This window comes from Lissotriton helveticus, chromosome 4_1 (genome assembly GCF_964261635.1).
Source record: "Lissotriton helveticus chromosome 4_1, aLisHel1.1, whole genome shotgun sequence".
Classification (NCBI taxonomy): domain Eukaryota; kingdom Metazoa; phylum Chordata; class Amphibia; order Caudata; family Salamandridae; genus Lissotriton; species Lissotriton helveticus.
Window position 1 is genome coordinate 364,983,469 of NC_136063.1, and position 17,205 is coordinate 365,000,673.

Below are 17,205 nucleotides of genomic sequence, written 5' to 3' on the forward strand. Positions count from 1 at the left end.
AGCAAATGTATAGGAAAATGTGCTGTAAAATCCAGAGTTTCTCACCTGTTTTTAAACATTTTCTTGGAGGGGAGTATCATCAACAGGTGCCTTGGTTATATTGCTTAAATTCTGGGTAGGAATAACGCCTGACCAGTTTCAAAACACCTCGAATGCCAGTGGCAATGGCAGTTTCATGTTTCAGTTGCTAAACCGTGATTTTTCATTTATAGCCATTATTTATGCTTATATCTTAGTGTTTCATCCAGGCGCGGCCCATGCAGGTAACAGTGGTGTGGTGGGGGGTGATGTGGGGGAAGAAGTCAATGCTGAGGTAAGCCTAAATAAAACAAAAAAATACTTACCTTGCACTGGCTGCATCGCCAACTAGGTAATGCGGCAAACTCAAGGTAAGTGTTTTTCATTTTTGTAAATTTAACTTTACCTCATCGTCGTCTGGCGAATCCCCCCAACCCACTTACCTGCATAAGCCACACCTGATTGTAACTAAACCAGATTGGCCTGTACATTTTCATAATGCACACTACTTTGTGTATAGAAATCGGCATGTTAACTGTTAAAAACTTAACTATTTGGACTTTCTAAAAATATCAGAGTTGTGATTGCTATAGGCACCTATCTAACCATATTAGCCAGGTTCTCCCCCTTCTTCCTACTCTTTTATCAGATTGGCCATTGTCACTTGTGCCCTTCGCTTCACCACATTAAACTTACAAATAAACAAACAAATGTTCAGAGAAGAAGCATGTTTTTGTTATGTAGAGTTACCTTATCCTGAGGGTTTCCAGTCTGGCTAAAATAGAGTGCAAAGCGGCTCCTTCCTTCTATGATGAATGTGTAATCATCAGATTCAGGGGGCACAAAGAATCCACTGAGACGAGCAACAAAACCATTCTGGCCTGAGGGACGCTTGTAGGAACCTGAATCAACCCATGTGGCACCAGCATATCCGGTGGTGTTCTCATTGTATGTGAGTGCATCTTCTAATCGAGAAGGGTTGGTGTCATTCCACACTTGGAGCATTAATCCTCTTCCCCCTTGATAAAAAGAAATATAAAATCAAGATAGTATACAACGTTTACCACTATTTCAATGTTACTAATGTGTTTTTATCTACCAGTATAGCTGCTTCAAACTGGGCAATGCATTTGCTTACCAACTGGCTTTTGGATATGTGGTATGTCAGTACATAACTGTAATCTCCTTCTTTTGCATTACAAAGTTAAGTATCACTTTTCTTTCCAAAGTTAAGCAGGTGACCTGGCACCAGGGCCCATTTGTCTTAGGGGCCCACTGAACTCCAATTATGTCTATATTTTACTATTTATTCAGTTGACAGGAAACCCATTTCATTGCTTGCGCCCATCTCCATGTTACTCTTACTGTACTACAGGTAATACTACTGTAGCAGCCTAAAGCATTATACTACCCTAGCCCTATAACATGTTCATGAATGTACTTCGGCACTTTCAGCATGCTCTCAAACGAAGATAGTCCCTAAATTGTATGCAATGCAATTCCTAAGGAAAAGGGGAACATTAAAAACCACATCGGTCAATATAGAAGTTGGGCCTGCCCTGCTCTGCAGGGTACAACCAAACATTCTGCCTTTTACCCTCCACTTTTTGCTGAATTCATTTTTGTTGGCCTTAGGACCCTGTGCACTTTACCATTGCTAATCACTGCTAAATTGCTTTTGCTCACTTCCCTAAAGATGAATTGATTGGCATACAGCTCATTGGCATATTTAATTTACTTATAAGTCCCTTGTGGAGTTGGATACCTTATACCCAGGGTGTTGGAAAGTGCCCCTTTTTGCATTATTGCCCCCCACTTTCTCCCTGATGTCTGATGCACTTTGCCTGAGTGTGACCTGGGTCCCTGCCAATCAGGTTCCTAGGGGCTGTGTTATTTCCCAAAACTGTACCTTTGTTTACACAATTGGCACCCATGTGGCACACATATAAATCCCAAGGGCCTTGTGACCAGAGAGGGCACTGAGGGCTGCAGCATGTATTGTGCTGCCCTCAGGGGCTCCTCACCTCAACACACATACACTGCCATTGCAGACTGCGCGTTTTGGTGTAGTAAAAAAGAATACGCTACATGGCACACATGCCTGTGTGCCATGCCCACGAACACTGCCGGTGGCATAGGTAAGTCACCCCACTAGCAGGCCTCACAGCCCTAAGGCAGTGCACACTATACCACCAGTGAGGGCATAGCTCCATGAGCCATATACCCCTACAGTGTCCATGCCATTCACAGATATCGTAAGTGCAGTAGAGCCAAATTGAGTATATGGGCTGCAAGTTTGTTATTACAAACCCAACAGCTCCATGATAGCTTTACAGAAAGCGAAGAAGTCTTGTCCCAAACTTCTCAACTCAATGAACCCACACTGATGCCTGTGTGTGATTTATTGAAAACTGCACTTAGAGGGCATCTTAGAGATGCCCCCTGAAAATCGACTAACCCCCTTGTGTCCAGCTGGCTGGAGATGAGAGCCCCTGTGCTCTTGTGGGTCAGAAACAAAGCCTGCTTGGGTGGAAGTGCTTCACACCTTCCCCCAGCAGGAACAGCATTTAGGATGGTGATCCTCAAAGGCATCCTGCCCTTTGTAATGCTAGCCAGGGCTTCTCCAGCCAGTGGAGATGCCCACCCCTTGACCAAGCTTCACTTTTGGCAGCAAGGTCAGCGGAAATTTGTAGTCAGGAGAGGTCTGTCCTCTCACTGCCAGAAACATCTTTAAGGTGCCCTGGACCAAGGTGACCCCTTCCTTAGAAAATCCTCCATCTTGCATGAAATAATTTTACCCAATCAGGTTAGGGGGATGCCCACTCCCCAAAAAGAGGGGTCATTCAAAGGGTGCAGTCGCCTTAAAGGCAAATAGCTCATTGGCTACCCACCGCCAATATCTATGACGCCCCTAAATTCAGTATTAAGGGGCACCCCTGAACCTTACTAATTGGATTCAACAGACCAAAGAAGAAGACGGACCAGGACTGCTGTTGGACCAGGAACTGAACCTCTGCAGACAGAACTCTGCAAAAACCCCACCACCTGCAACTGGTTCGACAAATGGGCCTGCTGCCCTTCCAGAACTCTGCAAGGACCACCAAAAAACCCGGGAGGCCTTCCAGCCTTCACCCAATCACCAAGAGCTTCCCCTTGGTCTAGAGGCTATAGTCCCCGGCATCTGCCAATGAAAGAACCATAGCAGATGAGGACTGGCACTTGTGGCAATGCGACTCACTTCTGCAAAAGAACACCAAAGACCGTGGTGCTCGAGGACCAACACTGGTGTTGATGCAACTCTACCCTACCAGAAGAAAGCGCCACAGCTGGATGGCCTCCACAACCTAGAGGGATCCCCTTGGCCCAATGACCCAAGCTGTTCACAGCTCCATTCCAGAGAACCCATACCCTCATGTAAGTGGCCCTGTTGGGCTCTTCCTGCACTGCCTGCATGATAGCTGCCTCTCTGTGTCGTTCCAAAGTGGGCCAACTCCTCCCCCATGCATCTACCACCCCACGACCGTGATGGTTTGCCTGGCAGTGCCTCCACTCAACCTACAGTGACTTGCTGATGATGACAGCAACAGTAACAGAGTTGGCGGTCTACTGGATCCAGTCCATCTTCCCTACTTTTTGCCGACCGCTTGGGTAAATAACAGTGTCAGTATCGACCCCTGCAGCGTAGATACTGAATCCCGTGCCTCTTCAAGGTGCGCCCACCTCCATTGATTGACACTGGACCCAGTGACATCTTCACCCCGACCTTCCCAGTGCCGCTGTTGGTGTAGTACTCACCTTGAACAGAACTTCCCCCAGTGCCTATCTAAACCCCTGAAGACTGGGAGAGTAAGTCTAGTGCTTACCTGCTAAAACCTAACCTTGTTTTCCTTCCAGAGGATTGCACTACATTTGATATATCACATATAACTGTATATCTTTTACAATTGCTAAGTGCTACTGTTATTGATTGACACATACAAAAGTATTTCAAGACTGTAACACATCTCTAGTGCCTTGCAAAACGAGTTCCGACTGCTTTTTAAAAAGTGTTACTACTTTGAAAACTGCTATCTGAATGTAACTAAGTACTGCCGGATGGTGGCTCAGTGGACTAATGCGCCCATTGCAGGGGCTTGTGTTCGACCTCATGGTCACAGGTTCAAATCCCGGCGGGTCCACTCAGCCTATCATCCATCTAAAGTTGATATAATGAGTACCATTGAGTTGGGTAACACTGAACATCTGTCATTCAGCACCAAGAGGCCGCAGGGTGTACGTGCGCTTTACAAATACACGTTATGTTATTTCTTGGTTCTGGAAATAAGATAACAAAATATTAACTTTTTATATGAAACAATTGGTATGGACTCAGTCTCTGAGTGTATGCTACCATTTCTTGCCTGAGTGTCTACAGTAAATGCTTATCTGCTCGACCACACTACCACATATAGAGATTTTAATATTATATACTTTAGCCTCTGGAAGTCCCTGAAGATCCACTGGCCTCTGTGCACACCATACCTTATTTTGGTATAGTATATACAGAGCCAGATTCCTACTCAGGGATGATAAAAACATGCTAACAGTGGGCCAGCAGCACCTATTGTGCCACCCACTTAAGTAGCACTTTAAAACATGTCCTAGGCCTGCCACTGCTGACTGGATGCCCTTAAAATCTGCTATGTCAGATTGGTATCAAATCTCCCTTGACAAGCCTTAAACTCCCCTTTCACTTCATGTAAGTCATGCCAGGTAGCCCATAGGGCAGAGTGCTATCTAAGTAAACGTTTGTAAATGTACGTATAACGTTTACCTTTCCTGGTAGTGAAAATCACCTAGATTTGTTTTTCAATACAGCGAGCCTTACCTCTCCCACTGGATAACATTGGGGATTCGGTGCACAGCAGGAATATCGACGGGGAAATATCGTGGAACAAAAATATTGCCGCAAAAATATTGTTTTGAAGAAATATCGACCACAAAAATCTAGATGACAAGAATATCGACTGACAGGTAAGTAATATCGATTACAAAAATATTGTTGTAATAAATATAGTTTACAAAAATACAGGGCCAGATGCATCATGCAAAGAAATAGCGATTCCTTATTTGCGATTATTAAGGAATCGCAAATAAGGATTCACTGTTGGCTATGCATGATGAGGATAGCGAAGAAATAAAGAATTGCAAAAATCGCAAAATACAATAGCGATTCCATGTTAAGGAATCGCTATTGTTAAAAAACTCCAAACTCGCATTTAGCGATCCCGCTATTTGCGATATCGCAAATTGCGGGACCGTGAAAACTACAGAGTCGCATTGAGAGCAGGCTGATGACATCACAACCAGGAAGTCAATCAGCCCATGCTGCCTCCTGTGCACAGAGGAACCCCTAGGCAGAAGCTGAGTGCAGGGAGAGAGAGCAGAAGAACACAAACTGCAGTCTGCTCACAGGTGGAGACAGCCATGTCCCAAACAGCTACAGAGGAGGGTGCACTGGCCAGGAAGCGAAAAATCAAGTTCAGTGAGAGTGAACTTGACCTCCTCATTGAGGAGGTTGCAAACAACCATGAGAAGCTATTTGGGAAGCTCTCCCTTAAAGTGCCAGAGGCAGATAAAAGAAGGATCTGGAACCGGATTAAAGACCAGGTGAATGCTGTGGGGGTCACACATCGCAGCATAGATGACTTAAAGAAACGCTGGTACGACCTGCGCAGTCGTGCCAAGGAGCGGGTAGCGGAAAGGCTGAAGGAGGCGAAGGAACTGGAGGAGGAGGCCCAACAGTCCCAGACAACACAGCCCAGGAGGACATGGTTGAGGGCACAGTTGAGCCAGAAGCAGTGGTGGGAGTAACGCTGCTAGACACATCCGGGGCGGCCAGTAGCACACAAGGTAAGATGCATGACAATCAACAGAACAATGTACATACTGATAGTGCCCAAATGTAAATCAGCCTGCAAATTCACATTAGAAATGTTCCAGCACACTTTTTACATAGGGACACTAATGCATCATGGGACTTGTAGTTAGTAGAACCCAATTGCCTGTCAGAATCCAACATAGTAAGCCCAAATGCTACCAAAATGCAGTACAGTCATTGATGAGAGACAGTGAGAACATTAATGTATAGATTTATTAATGTTGCTCAAATAATGCAACAACATAAAATAACATTGCACTGTTTCACATCACAGATGCAGCAGAAGTAAACACTGATGACAGTGATTTTGGAGACAGCACACAGTTCATCCAAGAGGCTGCCGTGTCAAAACCTGTGACACCACCACCCAAATCCAAGGCACCAGCAAAACACAGGGCCACAGTTACACCACTGCAGCCAATGGAGTCAGAACAGGAATCAGTTACCGCTCCTAGTACAAGCCGTCCAAGTGCGAGCCGCACATCTACACCGCAGGCACATGTCCGTCCGGGAACAAGACGCAGGCCAAGGATCCATACTTGGGCACAGGAAGCAGGAACTCCCAATGAGTTGGGTGACGTGGAGTCACAGATGGTGCGGGTGCAGCGCGTGCAAGCGAGGCACATGGGAGCCATCAACCAGCAGATGACGAAAATGAACACAAACATATCTGTAATTGCTGAGAGTGTGAGGGAACTCACTACAGCACTAGTGGAAGCACACAGAGAATCCAACAACACCCTGCTGGAGGTGGCGCGTGTGATACAGGAGGGACACACCACACGGAGGAGGAGGCATCACCAGTTTGTCACCTGCATGGGCGGCTATACCCGGTCCAACAACAAGATCTGCGCAAGCATGGCACAGCTGTCACGTCGGTCTGTGGAAATGCAGATAGATATGGGCCATTGTTTTGGGGATGTGTCCAAGGCACTCGGCCAAATTAAAACTGCCGTAGAACTGATGCAGTCTAGCACTGGTGGTCAGGGCGATGTTACAGGGGAAGAGGGTAGTGAGGCATCCAGCCTCAGCAGCATCACTGCGCCACTCACCACTGTCAGGAGGAGCAGTAGCCGTAGACAAGCACCGCCCGCTGCATCTGGGAATGCAGATGCCGATGCAGGAGAAAGTCATTTGGGTGTGAGAGGGAGGAGACGCTAAACCTATTCAGAGGGGTGTAATACATCATGGTGACGTAACCATCTACAAGACAATCTTTGTGACTGCATTACAAGTCCTTTGTGTGTCTCTTGTGTCCTTCAGTGCATGCAGTTAATGTGCTAATGGACACCAGCTCTGTTCAATTTCACACCCCTACCGCCTGACGTGGTAATAAATAGTTCACCTTCAAATGCAAATGAGTGTTGTGTGTCATTATTACATCCCTTAGAAATAATGCAGGGTGATGTCTGTACGTTTTCTTTGTCCCTCCGCTGAACTCCCAAGATGTGCCCGGCGTGGTTGTGCTGGGGGCTGGTTGCCCTCTGTGTCGGATTCCTCAATAGGGATACCTCTCCTTGTTGCTATATTGTGCAACATTGCACATGCCGCAATAATCCTGCAGCATGTTTCCGGTTGGTACAGCATTGCTCCTCCAGTTTTATGCAGGATGCGGAAGCGACTCTTGAGCAATCCAAATGTCCGTTCTATTAGATTACGTGTCCTGATGTGGGCTGCATTGTACCTCTGTTGTTGTGGGCTGGCTGTGTTCAGGTATGGAGTCAAGATGTAATGCATCACCGCGTATGCACTGTCACCTACAGAGTTACGAACAATATGTTAGTGTCAGGTATGCATTGCCATTACCTAAGTCAGTGTTGAGTATTGTATTCAACTTACCTAGCAGGTGTCCATTGCCAAAATCACCACTGAGCAGACGTGTGTGCAAGCCGCTATGGCGGAAGATGTAGGAATCGTGAGTGCTTCCAGGGTATTGTGCAACGAGGTCGGTGATGATGTTATCAGCATTTCACACTGCTTGGACATTAATTGAGTGATATGCTTTCCGGTTGCGAAATATATACTCATGTACGGCAAGGGGACATATGGCTACGTGGGTGTAATCTATGCATCCGATCAAGTGTGGGAACTGTGCTACTTGGTAGAAGTCCTGTTTTGTTTGGCTCAATTTCTGTGGGGTTGTGGGGAAGGTGATGTGGTTGTTGATACCAGACATCATGGCGGCCAGGAAGGATTTTAAGAACCGCGAGAGGGAGTTCTGTGATACCCCTCCAGCTTCTGCCACTATATCCTGGAAGCTACCTGACGCAAGCAGGTGCAGGCTACATAGCACCTGGACATGAGTTGGGATTGCCTGGGTCCTACGTGTTTGGCGCTGCAACAGTGGGTCCAATTCATCTATTAAGTCTAGTATCATTGCTGCATTCATCCTGTACTTGTCATAAATTTGCTCACGAGTCTGTCCCAACAATGTGATGCGCAGCCGGAAGACTCTCTCCTGGATTCTTCTTCTGGCCTGGCCTGCTGCAAGTATCCTCCTCCTCCTCGCAAAAATGTAGAGTCCTGCCATTGTGGGAGGCCACTATGGCCTCATGGGTCTGTTTAAATACACCTCTGATGTACAGCAGGTGAGTGGGAATTTTTTATTTTTTTACCACCTCATTGTGATTCTCTTTAAACTTCTATTGCTAAATAGCGAATTTAGATGTAATCGCAATTAGCGAGTTTTCATGCATCGGATTAGCGATTTTCTTGCGAATTCGCAATATTGATCTTCCGATTTCGCTATATATTTCGCAGTATCCTTGGGTTCTCACTAATTGCGATTCGCTAAGGGGGTTCTACCTTGATTCTGCGATTTCTTTTGCGAATTTGCAATTTTGCGTTTGCGAATTCGCATTTTGCAAGGTTTTCACTTCATGAATGGGTTTTCTTTCTTTTGCGATCGCAATAGGTAATTCGCACCAGTTGCGATCGCTATTTTGGTTGATGCTTCTGGCCCACAGTTTACTAAAATATCGATTTTTTTTTTAATAATGTTATGCATTTTTGTATTTTTAATAAGAATTATTTATCATTTTATTAGATGTTTTAGAATGTTTCTGCTTATTAATTTAGTTTAAGATAACTTTTGCGTTATTAGTTCCGTAGCGGGTTCTGGGCTTATAGGGGAATAGGGTGGGAAGTAATTTAATTATGTAAAATTAATTTGTTAATTAATGTGTTAATTTATTAATTAATTATAGTTTAATAATTAGTTGTTAATCAATTTCAATTAGTTAATTAATAATTAAGTATGTCAATTGTTTAATTTATTTGAGGTGTTTGTTGTGGTGTTTATATATGTAAATGGTGTGAAGGGTGGTAAGTAATTACATTTTTAATTATTAAATATTAAATAGTTTAAAATTACTGTCTATTAATTATTCAGTAATTATTAATTGTAATTGTGTAATTAATTGTAGGTGTGTGTTGTGGTATATATATGTGTAAATGGTGTGAAAGCTGGTAATTAATTGGTTAATTTATAAATAATATAAAATATTTTTAAATAATTTTAAATAATTAATTAGTAATTATTAATTGTAATTGTGTAATTAATTGTAGGTTAGTGTTGTGGTGTATATATGTGTAAATGGTGTGAAAGCTGGTAATTAATTGGTTAATTAATAAATAATAATAAATAATTTTTAATAATTAATTTTAAATAATTAATTAGTAATTATTAATTGTAATTGTGTAATTAATTGTAGGTGTGTGTTGTGGTTATATATGTGTAAATGGTGTGAAAGCTGGTAAGTCATTAATTGTTTAATTAATAAATAATAATAAAAATATTTTAAATAATGAATTGTAATTGTATAATTAATTGTAGGTGTGTGTTACAGTGTTTATATGGGTAAATGGTTTGAATGCTGGTAAGTAATTCATTGTTTAATTAATTAATAATAATACATTATTTTTCAATAATTAACTAGTAAATATTAAATGTTAATTGTGTAATTAATTATAGGTATTTGTTGTGGATTTTATAGTGCTAATCTGTTTTTTTAGCTTTGTTAATAATAATATATTTATATTTATATATTAATTATGTTAAAATTAGAAATAAAATGTATTGAAAATTTTAATATTTCTATTTTTTATTGTATTGGGATCTTGCGCTTTCCCTACTGTTGCACTCACTGGAATGGGAATAGTAATTTTTACCCCTCCGCTATCCTGCGCTTTCCGTACTGTTGCACTCACTGGAGTGGGAATAGTAATTTTTACCCCTACGCTATCCAGCGTTTTCCCTACTGTTGCACTCTCTGAAGTGGGAATAGTAATTCTTACCCCTACACTATCCAGCGCTTTCACTACTGTTGCACTCACTGGAGTGGGAATAGTCATTTTTACCCCTATGCTATCCAGCGTTTTTACTACTGTTGCACTCACTGGAGTGGGAATAGTAATTTTTACCCTCCCGCTAACTAATGTTTTAACTATTAATGTTTTTATTGTGTTATTAAATGAATGTAATTTTTTAATAGTTTAATGTGTTAATTAAATATAGAAGATATTAAATATTTGTATTTGTTTTATTATTTATATATGTTTTTATTTTATTTTATATAATTAATAAAGTTTATAAATTAAATAAAGATAATAGTTAATAAAATGTATTTAAGTAAATATATGTATATGTACACTTTTTGTGTTTATATTAATTAAATTTAGTTTATTTGTTATAATTAAAATATATATTAAAATCAATTTAATTTGTTAATAATAATAATAACATTTAATTAATTTAATTTAAGTTATGTTATTTTTTAAAGTCGATATTTTTCACATCTATATTTTTTACATCAATATTTTTGAGTTGATATTACTGTACTTACCTTTTTTAAGTATAGGAAGGCGATATTTTTGTTATCAATATTTTTACATCAATATTTTTTTCATCGATATTTTTGATATCGATATTTTAACAAGGATCCGGGGATTCCTTGTTACATTTAGTAGTCTGTAATTTTCTATTAGGAGCCAGTGGCTGTTTTATATTCAGTGTATATAAAGTTGTAATGATAAACCCTCTTTAATGTTAATGTCTGAATTTTCATTACAATTTTGAAAATGCAAACGAAGTTATAAACAAGGAGGGGTTGGGCCCAATTAAAGCACCCACACTAGGCATCAATAATATCTAGCAAAACTATACAGTGTATGAGTGCTACAATTCAATTGGAAACATCAAAAACAGGACAACTATATTGGATATGGTGGTCTTAATGAGTTCATTCACCTTCATTATTTACTTCTTATTTGAAAAAGAATCATGACATTTAAAGCATGTCGTACATGAAAGAACACCGGTCAAGATGACGAAATTGAGCAATTCATACAATCAATTCATGATAACCACAAGGTATACGAGGCCAAATGCTTGCTAGAGAAGATCGAAAAAGAAACTGCAACATTTAAGGACAATACCATGAACTTTAAGAATACAAAACCCGGGGGAGGAGCTTGGAGCGCGTCCAAGATGGCCGCGTGAGCTTGGGGCTCCCGGGACCCCCGTAACCGTCGGGACCATCCTGCAACATATCCTGAATTCTCGACACAGATCTAGTCAACTGAGTGGTAGAGGCACCGAATGAGACTCTCCGCGGTGAAATCAGTCGACGGAAAGTGAAGTTGGGGCGACTGAGAGATTGGGGCCTGAGCCGGAAGGGGACCGGGGTCTCGGATGGGAGGTGACCCGGCTCCAAGTTGAACAACATCGGCTTGATCGAAAGGAAGTGACCGGCCCGGACCCCCTTTTGGACTTCCGGTCGTGAAAAACAGACTGAGAGTGCCTGCCTTTAACGAGGTGTCCCTCCCCCCATAGGAAACGTCCCCCCCTGGTGTACTGGGAATAGTATACGACTACGTCGTCCTTGGGGAAGAGACCTGGTGACTGACTACTTTCGACTGCGCCGAAACAACAGAGGTGCGCTCTTGGGTCTGGCTTGATTCTGGTGATGGCAGCCAAGCTGGAGATGGAGAAGCCCCAGCTAAAATTGTCCAGAACAAGCCGTACAGTGCAATCCAATAAACTGGATAGATACACTGTCATGAAGGGCTCGTCTGGGACGTCTGGCCGATCAAAAGATGGCGGAGTGGTGGATCCAGGCCCGACACTGGAACCCATATTGCACGATGTGATGGCGGCCATTGAGGGGGTTCGCACTTCTCTCGGTCAACAGATCCAATCTTTGGATCACAAACTGGACACTGTGACCATTGAGGTCAACCTGCTCCGGGCGGATCTCACCAAAACGACTGAGAAGGTGAAGTCCATAGATATAAAGACTTCGAGTTTGACGGATGATGTGGTGGAGCTCCAGCGAGAAGTGCACAACCTGAGAACGGCTGGTGAGATACAGGGCCGGCAACTGGATGAGTACGAGGGAAGAGCCAGAAGGTACAATGTCCGTCTGACCGGAGTTCCGGAGAATGCCGAGGGACAAGCCCCTGACTTATTTGTGGAGAACTTATTCACCAAACATTTGCAGCCAAAAGGCTTAAGCTCCTTCTTTTTTACGGTCGAGAGGGCGCACAGGGTCCCAGGAGGGAGACCGCGTCTGGGTGCTACCCCTTGGCCAATGATCGTGCGACTCCTTAATTTTAGGGACAGAGACATTATCCTCCAGGCCTCCTGGTCACAAGGGCCTCTACAATTTGAGAACTCGTCACTGAACTTTTGTCCTGATTTCACCCAAAAGGTTCAGAAGCAGCGGCAGAGTTATCAAGGAGTAAAACAACGACTACGAACTAAGGGGTACAAGTATGCCTTGAAGTATCCAGCAAAGCTTCGAGTGGAGGTGCATGGAAAGACTTGGGGGTATATTATCAACAACTAGCGATAATTTTTGTCTCTAACTTGTTTAGAGACAAAAATTATCGCCGCACATCGGCGATTTTTATCGCAGATAAACCTTGCTATTAGCAAGGTTTATCGCAAATGCGATAAAAAACGCCCGCAATGCATGAATATCGCTGAAAAGTCAGCGATATTCATGCATTATCGAGCAAATGCTCTTAGCCATGTTATCCACCTCCCATTGGATAACATGGCTAAGAACTGCTCAGGGCAGGTGTTAGCTTTTGGAGATATTCGCCCTTAGCGCAAATATCTCCAAAAGTTGGTAATAGGAGATAGCGATGTTAGCGACTGTTTCCAGTCGCTAACATCTTGGCACGCCCACTTTGCATATCATTAGTGATAAATATCACTGACATGCAAAGTGGGGCCCAAGATGGTCGCTATCTCCTATTAGCTGTCGCTAACTGGTGTTAGCGACAGCTTGGTAATAGGGAGATAATTTTATCTCCGCTTTCTTGGCTTTTAAAGCCAAAAAAGCGGAGATAAAACCCCTTGATAATATACCCCTTGGTTCTTTGATAACACGGAAACGGCGTCGGACTGGGTCGATGGACTATCAACTCAGATGGAGTCCCGAGAGCGAGAGCGAGATGACAAAGAAGCAGAGGAGACGGAAGATCAGTGACATTTTTGAACAGTGGGGATGTGGAATATCGGGGGGGAGGGTACTGTAAACCATGCATCATCCTGATTGACTTTGCTACCAGTGTTGATTATGGCGGGGTGGTGGGGATCCGGGATACTGGACTCCTCCTCGAATCTATATTTAGATAGGGGTTAGTTTGTGTGAGGGGCGACAGGCACACTGCGAGTTGGGGTTTGGCGAAGGCCGAGTGCAAGGGTGCAGGGGGGGGTTTGGGTGTGATGGTGAGTGTTTTTTCCTTTTTTCTTTTTATTTTTTGATCTCAGGAACGGCCATGCTATAGTATTTTGAATTGTGCAGGTTCGGAGACTCGTAGTTCACAGGGGTCTGGAATGAGGGTACTGAGTTGGAATGTCAATGGCCTGGGGGACAAGATCAAAAGAGGGATGGTGAACCAGCTCGTTAGGAGACATGGCCCGGACATAGGGCTGCTTCAAGAGACACATCTGGTTGGGAATACATGTTTAGCTCTTCATAGGGGGGGCTATAAGTTGGTAGTACACGCAGGTTTCACGACCGGGTCGAGAGGAGTGGGGATTTTGGTCAAGAACTCTTTTCCACTGTCGGTGCAACACACTTGGGTCGACCAGAGAGGGAGATACGCTGGCATCTCGGGATTGGTTGGGGGCCGAACTATGACTTTGATGTTTGTGTATGTGCCGCCGGGATTACAAACTGAAACTTATCGAGATCTGGGGAATGTTTTTTTTTCGTTTACTTTGGGAGACCTGGTGATGGGTGGAGACTTTAACTCTGTGCTAGATGGGGAACTGGATCGCTGCCCTCCTCGGGTGCTCTGTTCATCGCAGCCGTGGCTACCGGACTTCCTTGCGTCGATGGGTTTGGTTGATGGATGGCGCGTACGTTGTCTGAAGTCCGTTCACTATTCACATGTTTCCGCAGCTCATGGTAGTCTTTCTCGACTAGATTATGTATTGCTCCCCGCTGGGATGGCGCCTAAAATTTGTGAAGCGCTTTACCTCGGGAGTGGTGTCTCTGATCACTCTCCGTTGTGGCTGGTCATTCGATTGGATTTGCCGGCGGCTGGCAGGGTGGCTCCTATCAGCGCGTGGCAACTGAAGGACACGGTCATTCGGAAAGAAGTCCTCCGTATGTCTAATAGGTATTTCCATGAAAATGCTGGCTCCGTCGAGTCGGCGCGGACACTGTGGGAGGCATACAAGACAGTGGCGAGAGGGGAAGTGTTGTCCCTGGTTGCCGGGAAGAAGAAGAGGACGCTGGCAGATGTGGTCCGGTTAGAGACAGAAATTCAGGGCTTAGAAAAGAAATTTAATGAGTCGAGAGCACCGGAGGACCTGCATCAGGTACGCCTCTGTGACGAGGAGTATCGTGTGTTAGTACGTAGTAAGGCTGTGGATGCACAGGCGGCTGTGCAAAGCAGAATATATGAGCACTGAGACAAGGCCGGTAAACTGATCGCCTGGCTCGAGAGGGGGGATCGGACGTCGATGTTGGTGCCGGAATTAGACGATAAGTCGTCCCGTTTGCTGACACACCCTCAAGAAATAGTTGACGAGTTTGCCGATTACTACCAGGCAGTGTATACAGCCGGGAATGCTTAGTCGGAGGCCGAAAATAGTGACATGATCAGGGACATTATCATGCCATGTTTGTCGGAGGAACATAGAGACTACCTAGACTCCGCATTCACCGACGATGAAGAGGCCCAAGCGATTAGACAGGTTAAATCAGGCAAGGCGACTGGTCCGAATGGGATTTCCATTGAATTGTACAAGTTGAATGCTAACAAGCTAGCCCCATATTTGCGTGCTATGTTCTTGGAGAGTAAGAAGGTGGGGGAGCTCCCGTACGATCAGCGTATTGCTAATGAGGTGGTTCTATACAAGGAGGGCAAACCCAAGGTGCAGTGTTCGTCGTATAGGCCTATATCGCTGTTGAACGCAGAACCCAAAATCCTCGCGAAGCTCTTGGCGATTAGACTTGTCAAAGTGATCACGACTTTGATTCACCCGGATCAGTCCGGTTTCATGCCGCATCGAAACACGGCGTTGAATTTGTGACGGTTGCAGGGAGTCCTGGGATGTGCCTCAAAAATACATGAACAGACGGTGCTGGTTTCTTTGGATGCGTCGATGGCCTTTGATCGAGTAGAATGGCAGTATTTGTTTGCGGTCTTGGGGAAGTTGGGGTTTGGCAGTGAATTTATTGGATGGGTTCGCTTGTTATACTCCAGACCTTTAGCTAGGATAATTGTCAACAATTGCAAGTCCCGTGACTTCCAGCTTGGGAGGGGGACGAGACAGGCATGTCCGCTGTCCCTCCTGTTGTTTGCGCTTGCGATGGATCCACTGGTTGCGTGGGTGCGTTGGGATAGGTCGATTCGGGGTTTGCGTTGGACGTTGGAATGGGAAGACAAGATTTCGCTTTATGCAGATGACGTTTTGCTATACCTTACTAGACCTAGGGAGTCGTTCGGGGTCTTTCTGGATGTCTTAGCTATTTTTGGTAGATATTCCGGTCTAGTCATCAACTGGGATATATCGGTGATGTTTGTAGTGGCAGGAGACCCTCCGGTGATTCCGCAGTCTTGTCCTGTGCGGTTAGAAACTGTAGTATTTCGATACCTGGGCATATACGTGACGCTAGACCCGCGGCTGCGGTATGAAAGGAACTTGGTCACTCCATTGACTAGGTGCCGGGCAGATGTGGAGCGTTGGAGGTCTCTTCCGCTCTCTCTGTTAGGGAGGGCGGTCTTGTTCAAGATGATGGCACTCCCTCGGTTTTTGTATGCGTTGCAGAATTCAATGGACCTGGTTCTGGCGGCCTATTTCAGAGAGATAGAATCCCTTCAGAGACGGCTTCTCTGGGGGGGGTAGCGCTTGAATTGCTTATAGCAAGTTAACCCTTCCTTGGTATGACGGGGGAATTGGGCTCCCAGACATTCGCAAGTACTACTGGTCCTCTCACCTAGCTACAGTGAATAACATAATATATGGTATTTCTGGTGAGCCCGGTTACGCAATAGTTCGGGGTCAGGCGCCGGGTGGTTCGTTGGAGAGGGCTCTATACTCTAGGCCGAGTAGATTCCCGTTGACGGGCCCCACTGATCACACGGTCCGTGTTTGGCATATTGCTAATAAATGTTTGGGATGGGAGGGTAGACTTATACTAGCCACCCCTTTATTGAATTCGGAGAAGTTGGGCAGTATGTGGAAGTCAAAAGGTTTTGACAAGTGGGATCTGATTGGCATAGCGAGGATCGGGGATGTCTGGAAGAAAGGCGCAATGCATACGTTTGAGTCTCTGGTGGCCCAGTACCAACTACACCAAAACGAATATTTTCGATACCTACAAGTGCGACACTCCTTAGACACACATGTCCCTAAGGGCACGGTTCTTCCGGAGGCTTCGCCTCTGGAGGGCCGAGTGCTAGATGGTCATCTCCCTGAAAAGACGATATCCCTGATTTACCGTAAGTTGGTAAACCACTCCGCGGATCCACTGCGGAGGATCAGGGCCCAGTGATGTGAGGATGGATTGGAACTGGATGATGAAGACTGGATAGCAGCGGTGGCCTCTCCCAAGGAGGTGGCGATTCAGATGCGGCTGGGGTTAGTTCAGTTGAAAATCCTGCACAGATCATATATTACTCGGCCGCGTCTGGTCCGTATGGGACGGGCTGATAGTGGTGCGTGCCGGAGGGGATGTGCGGAGGATGGTACCTTAATGCATACATTGTGGCATTGCGAGCGGGTGCAGGAATTCTGGGCA

General features: G+C 44.6%; 1 protein-coding gene across 1 annotated transcript in view; it reads right to left on the reverse strand.

Annotated features, from left to right (window-relative positions):
• Window positions 1-17,205, reverse strand: part of LOC144828000 (fibrocystin-L-like) — a 1,506,874-nt gene that overhangs the window by 1,338,945 nt on the left and 150,724 nt on the right. Inside the window, exon 12 of the mRNA XM_078686147.1 lies at window positions 769-1,037. Within this exon, the coding sequence (XP_078542273.1) occupies window positions 769-1,037 (269 nt within the window). The remainder of the gene's footprint in view (window positions 1-768; window positions 1,038-17,205) is intronic.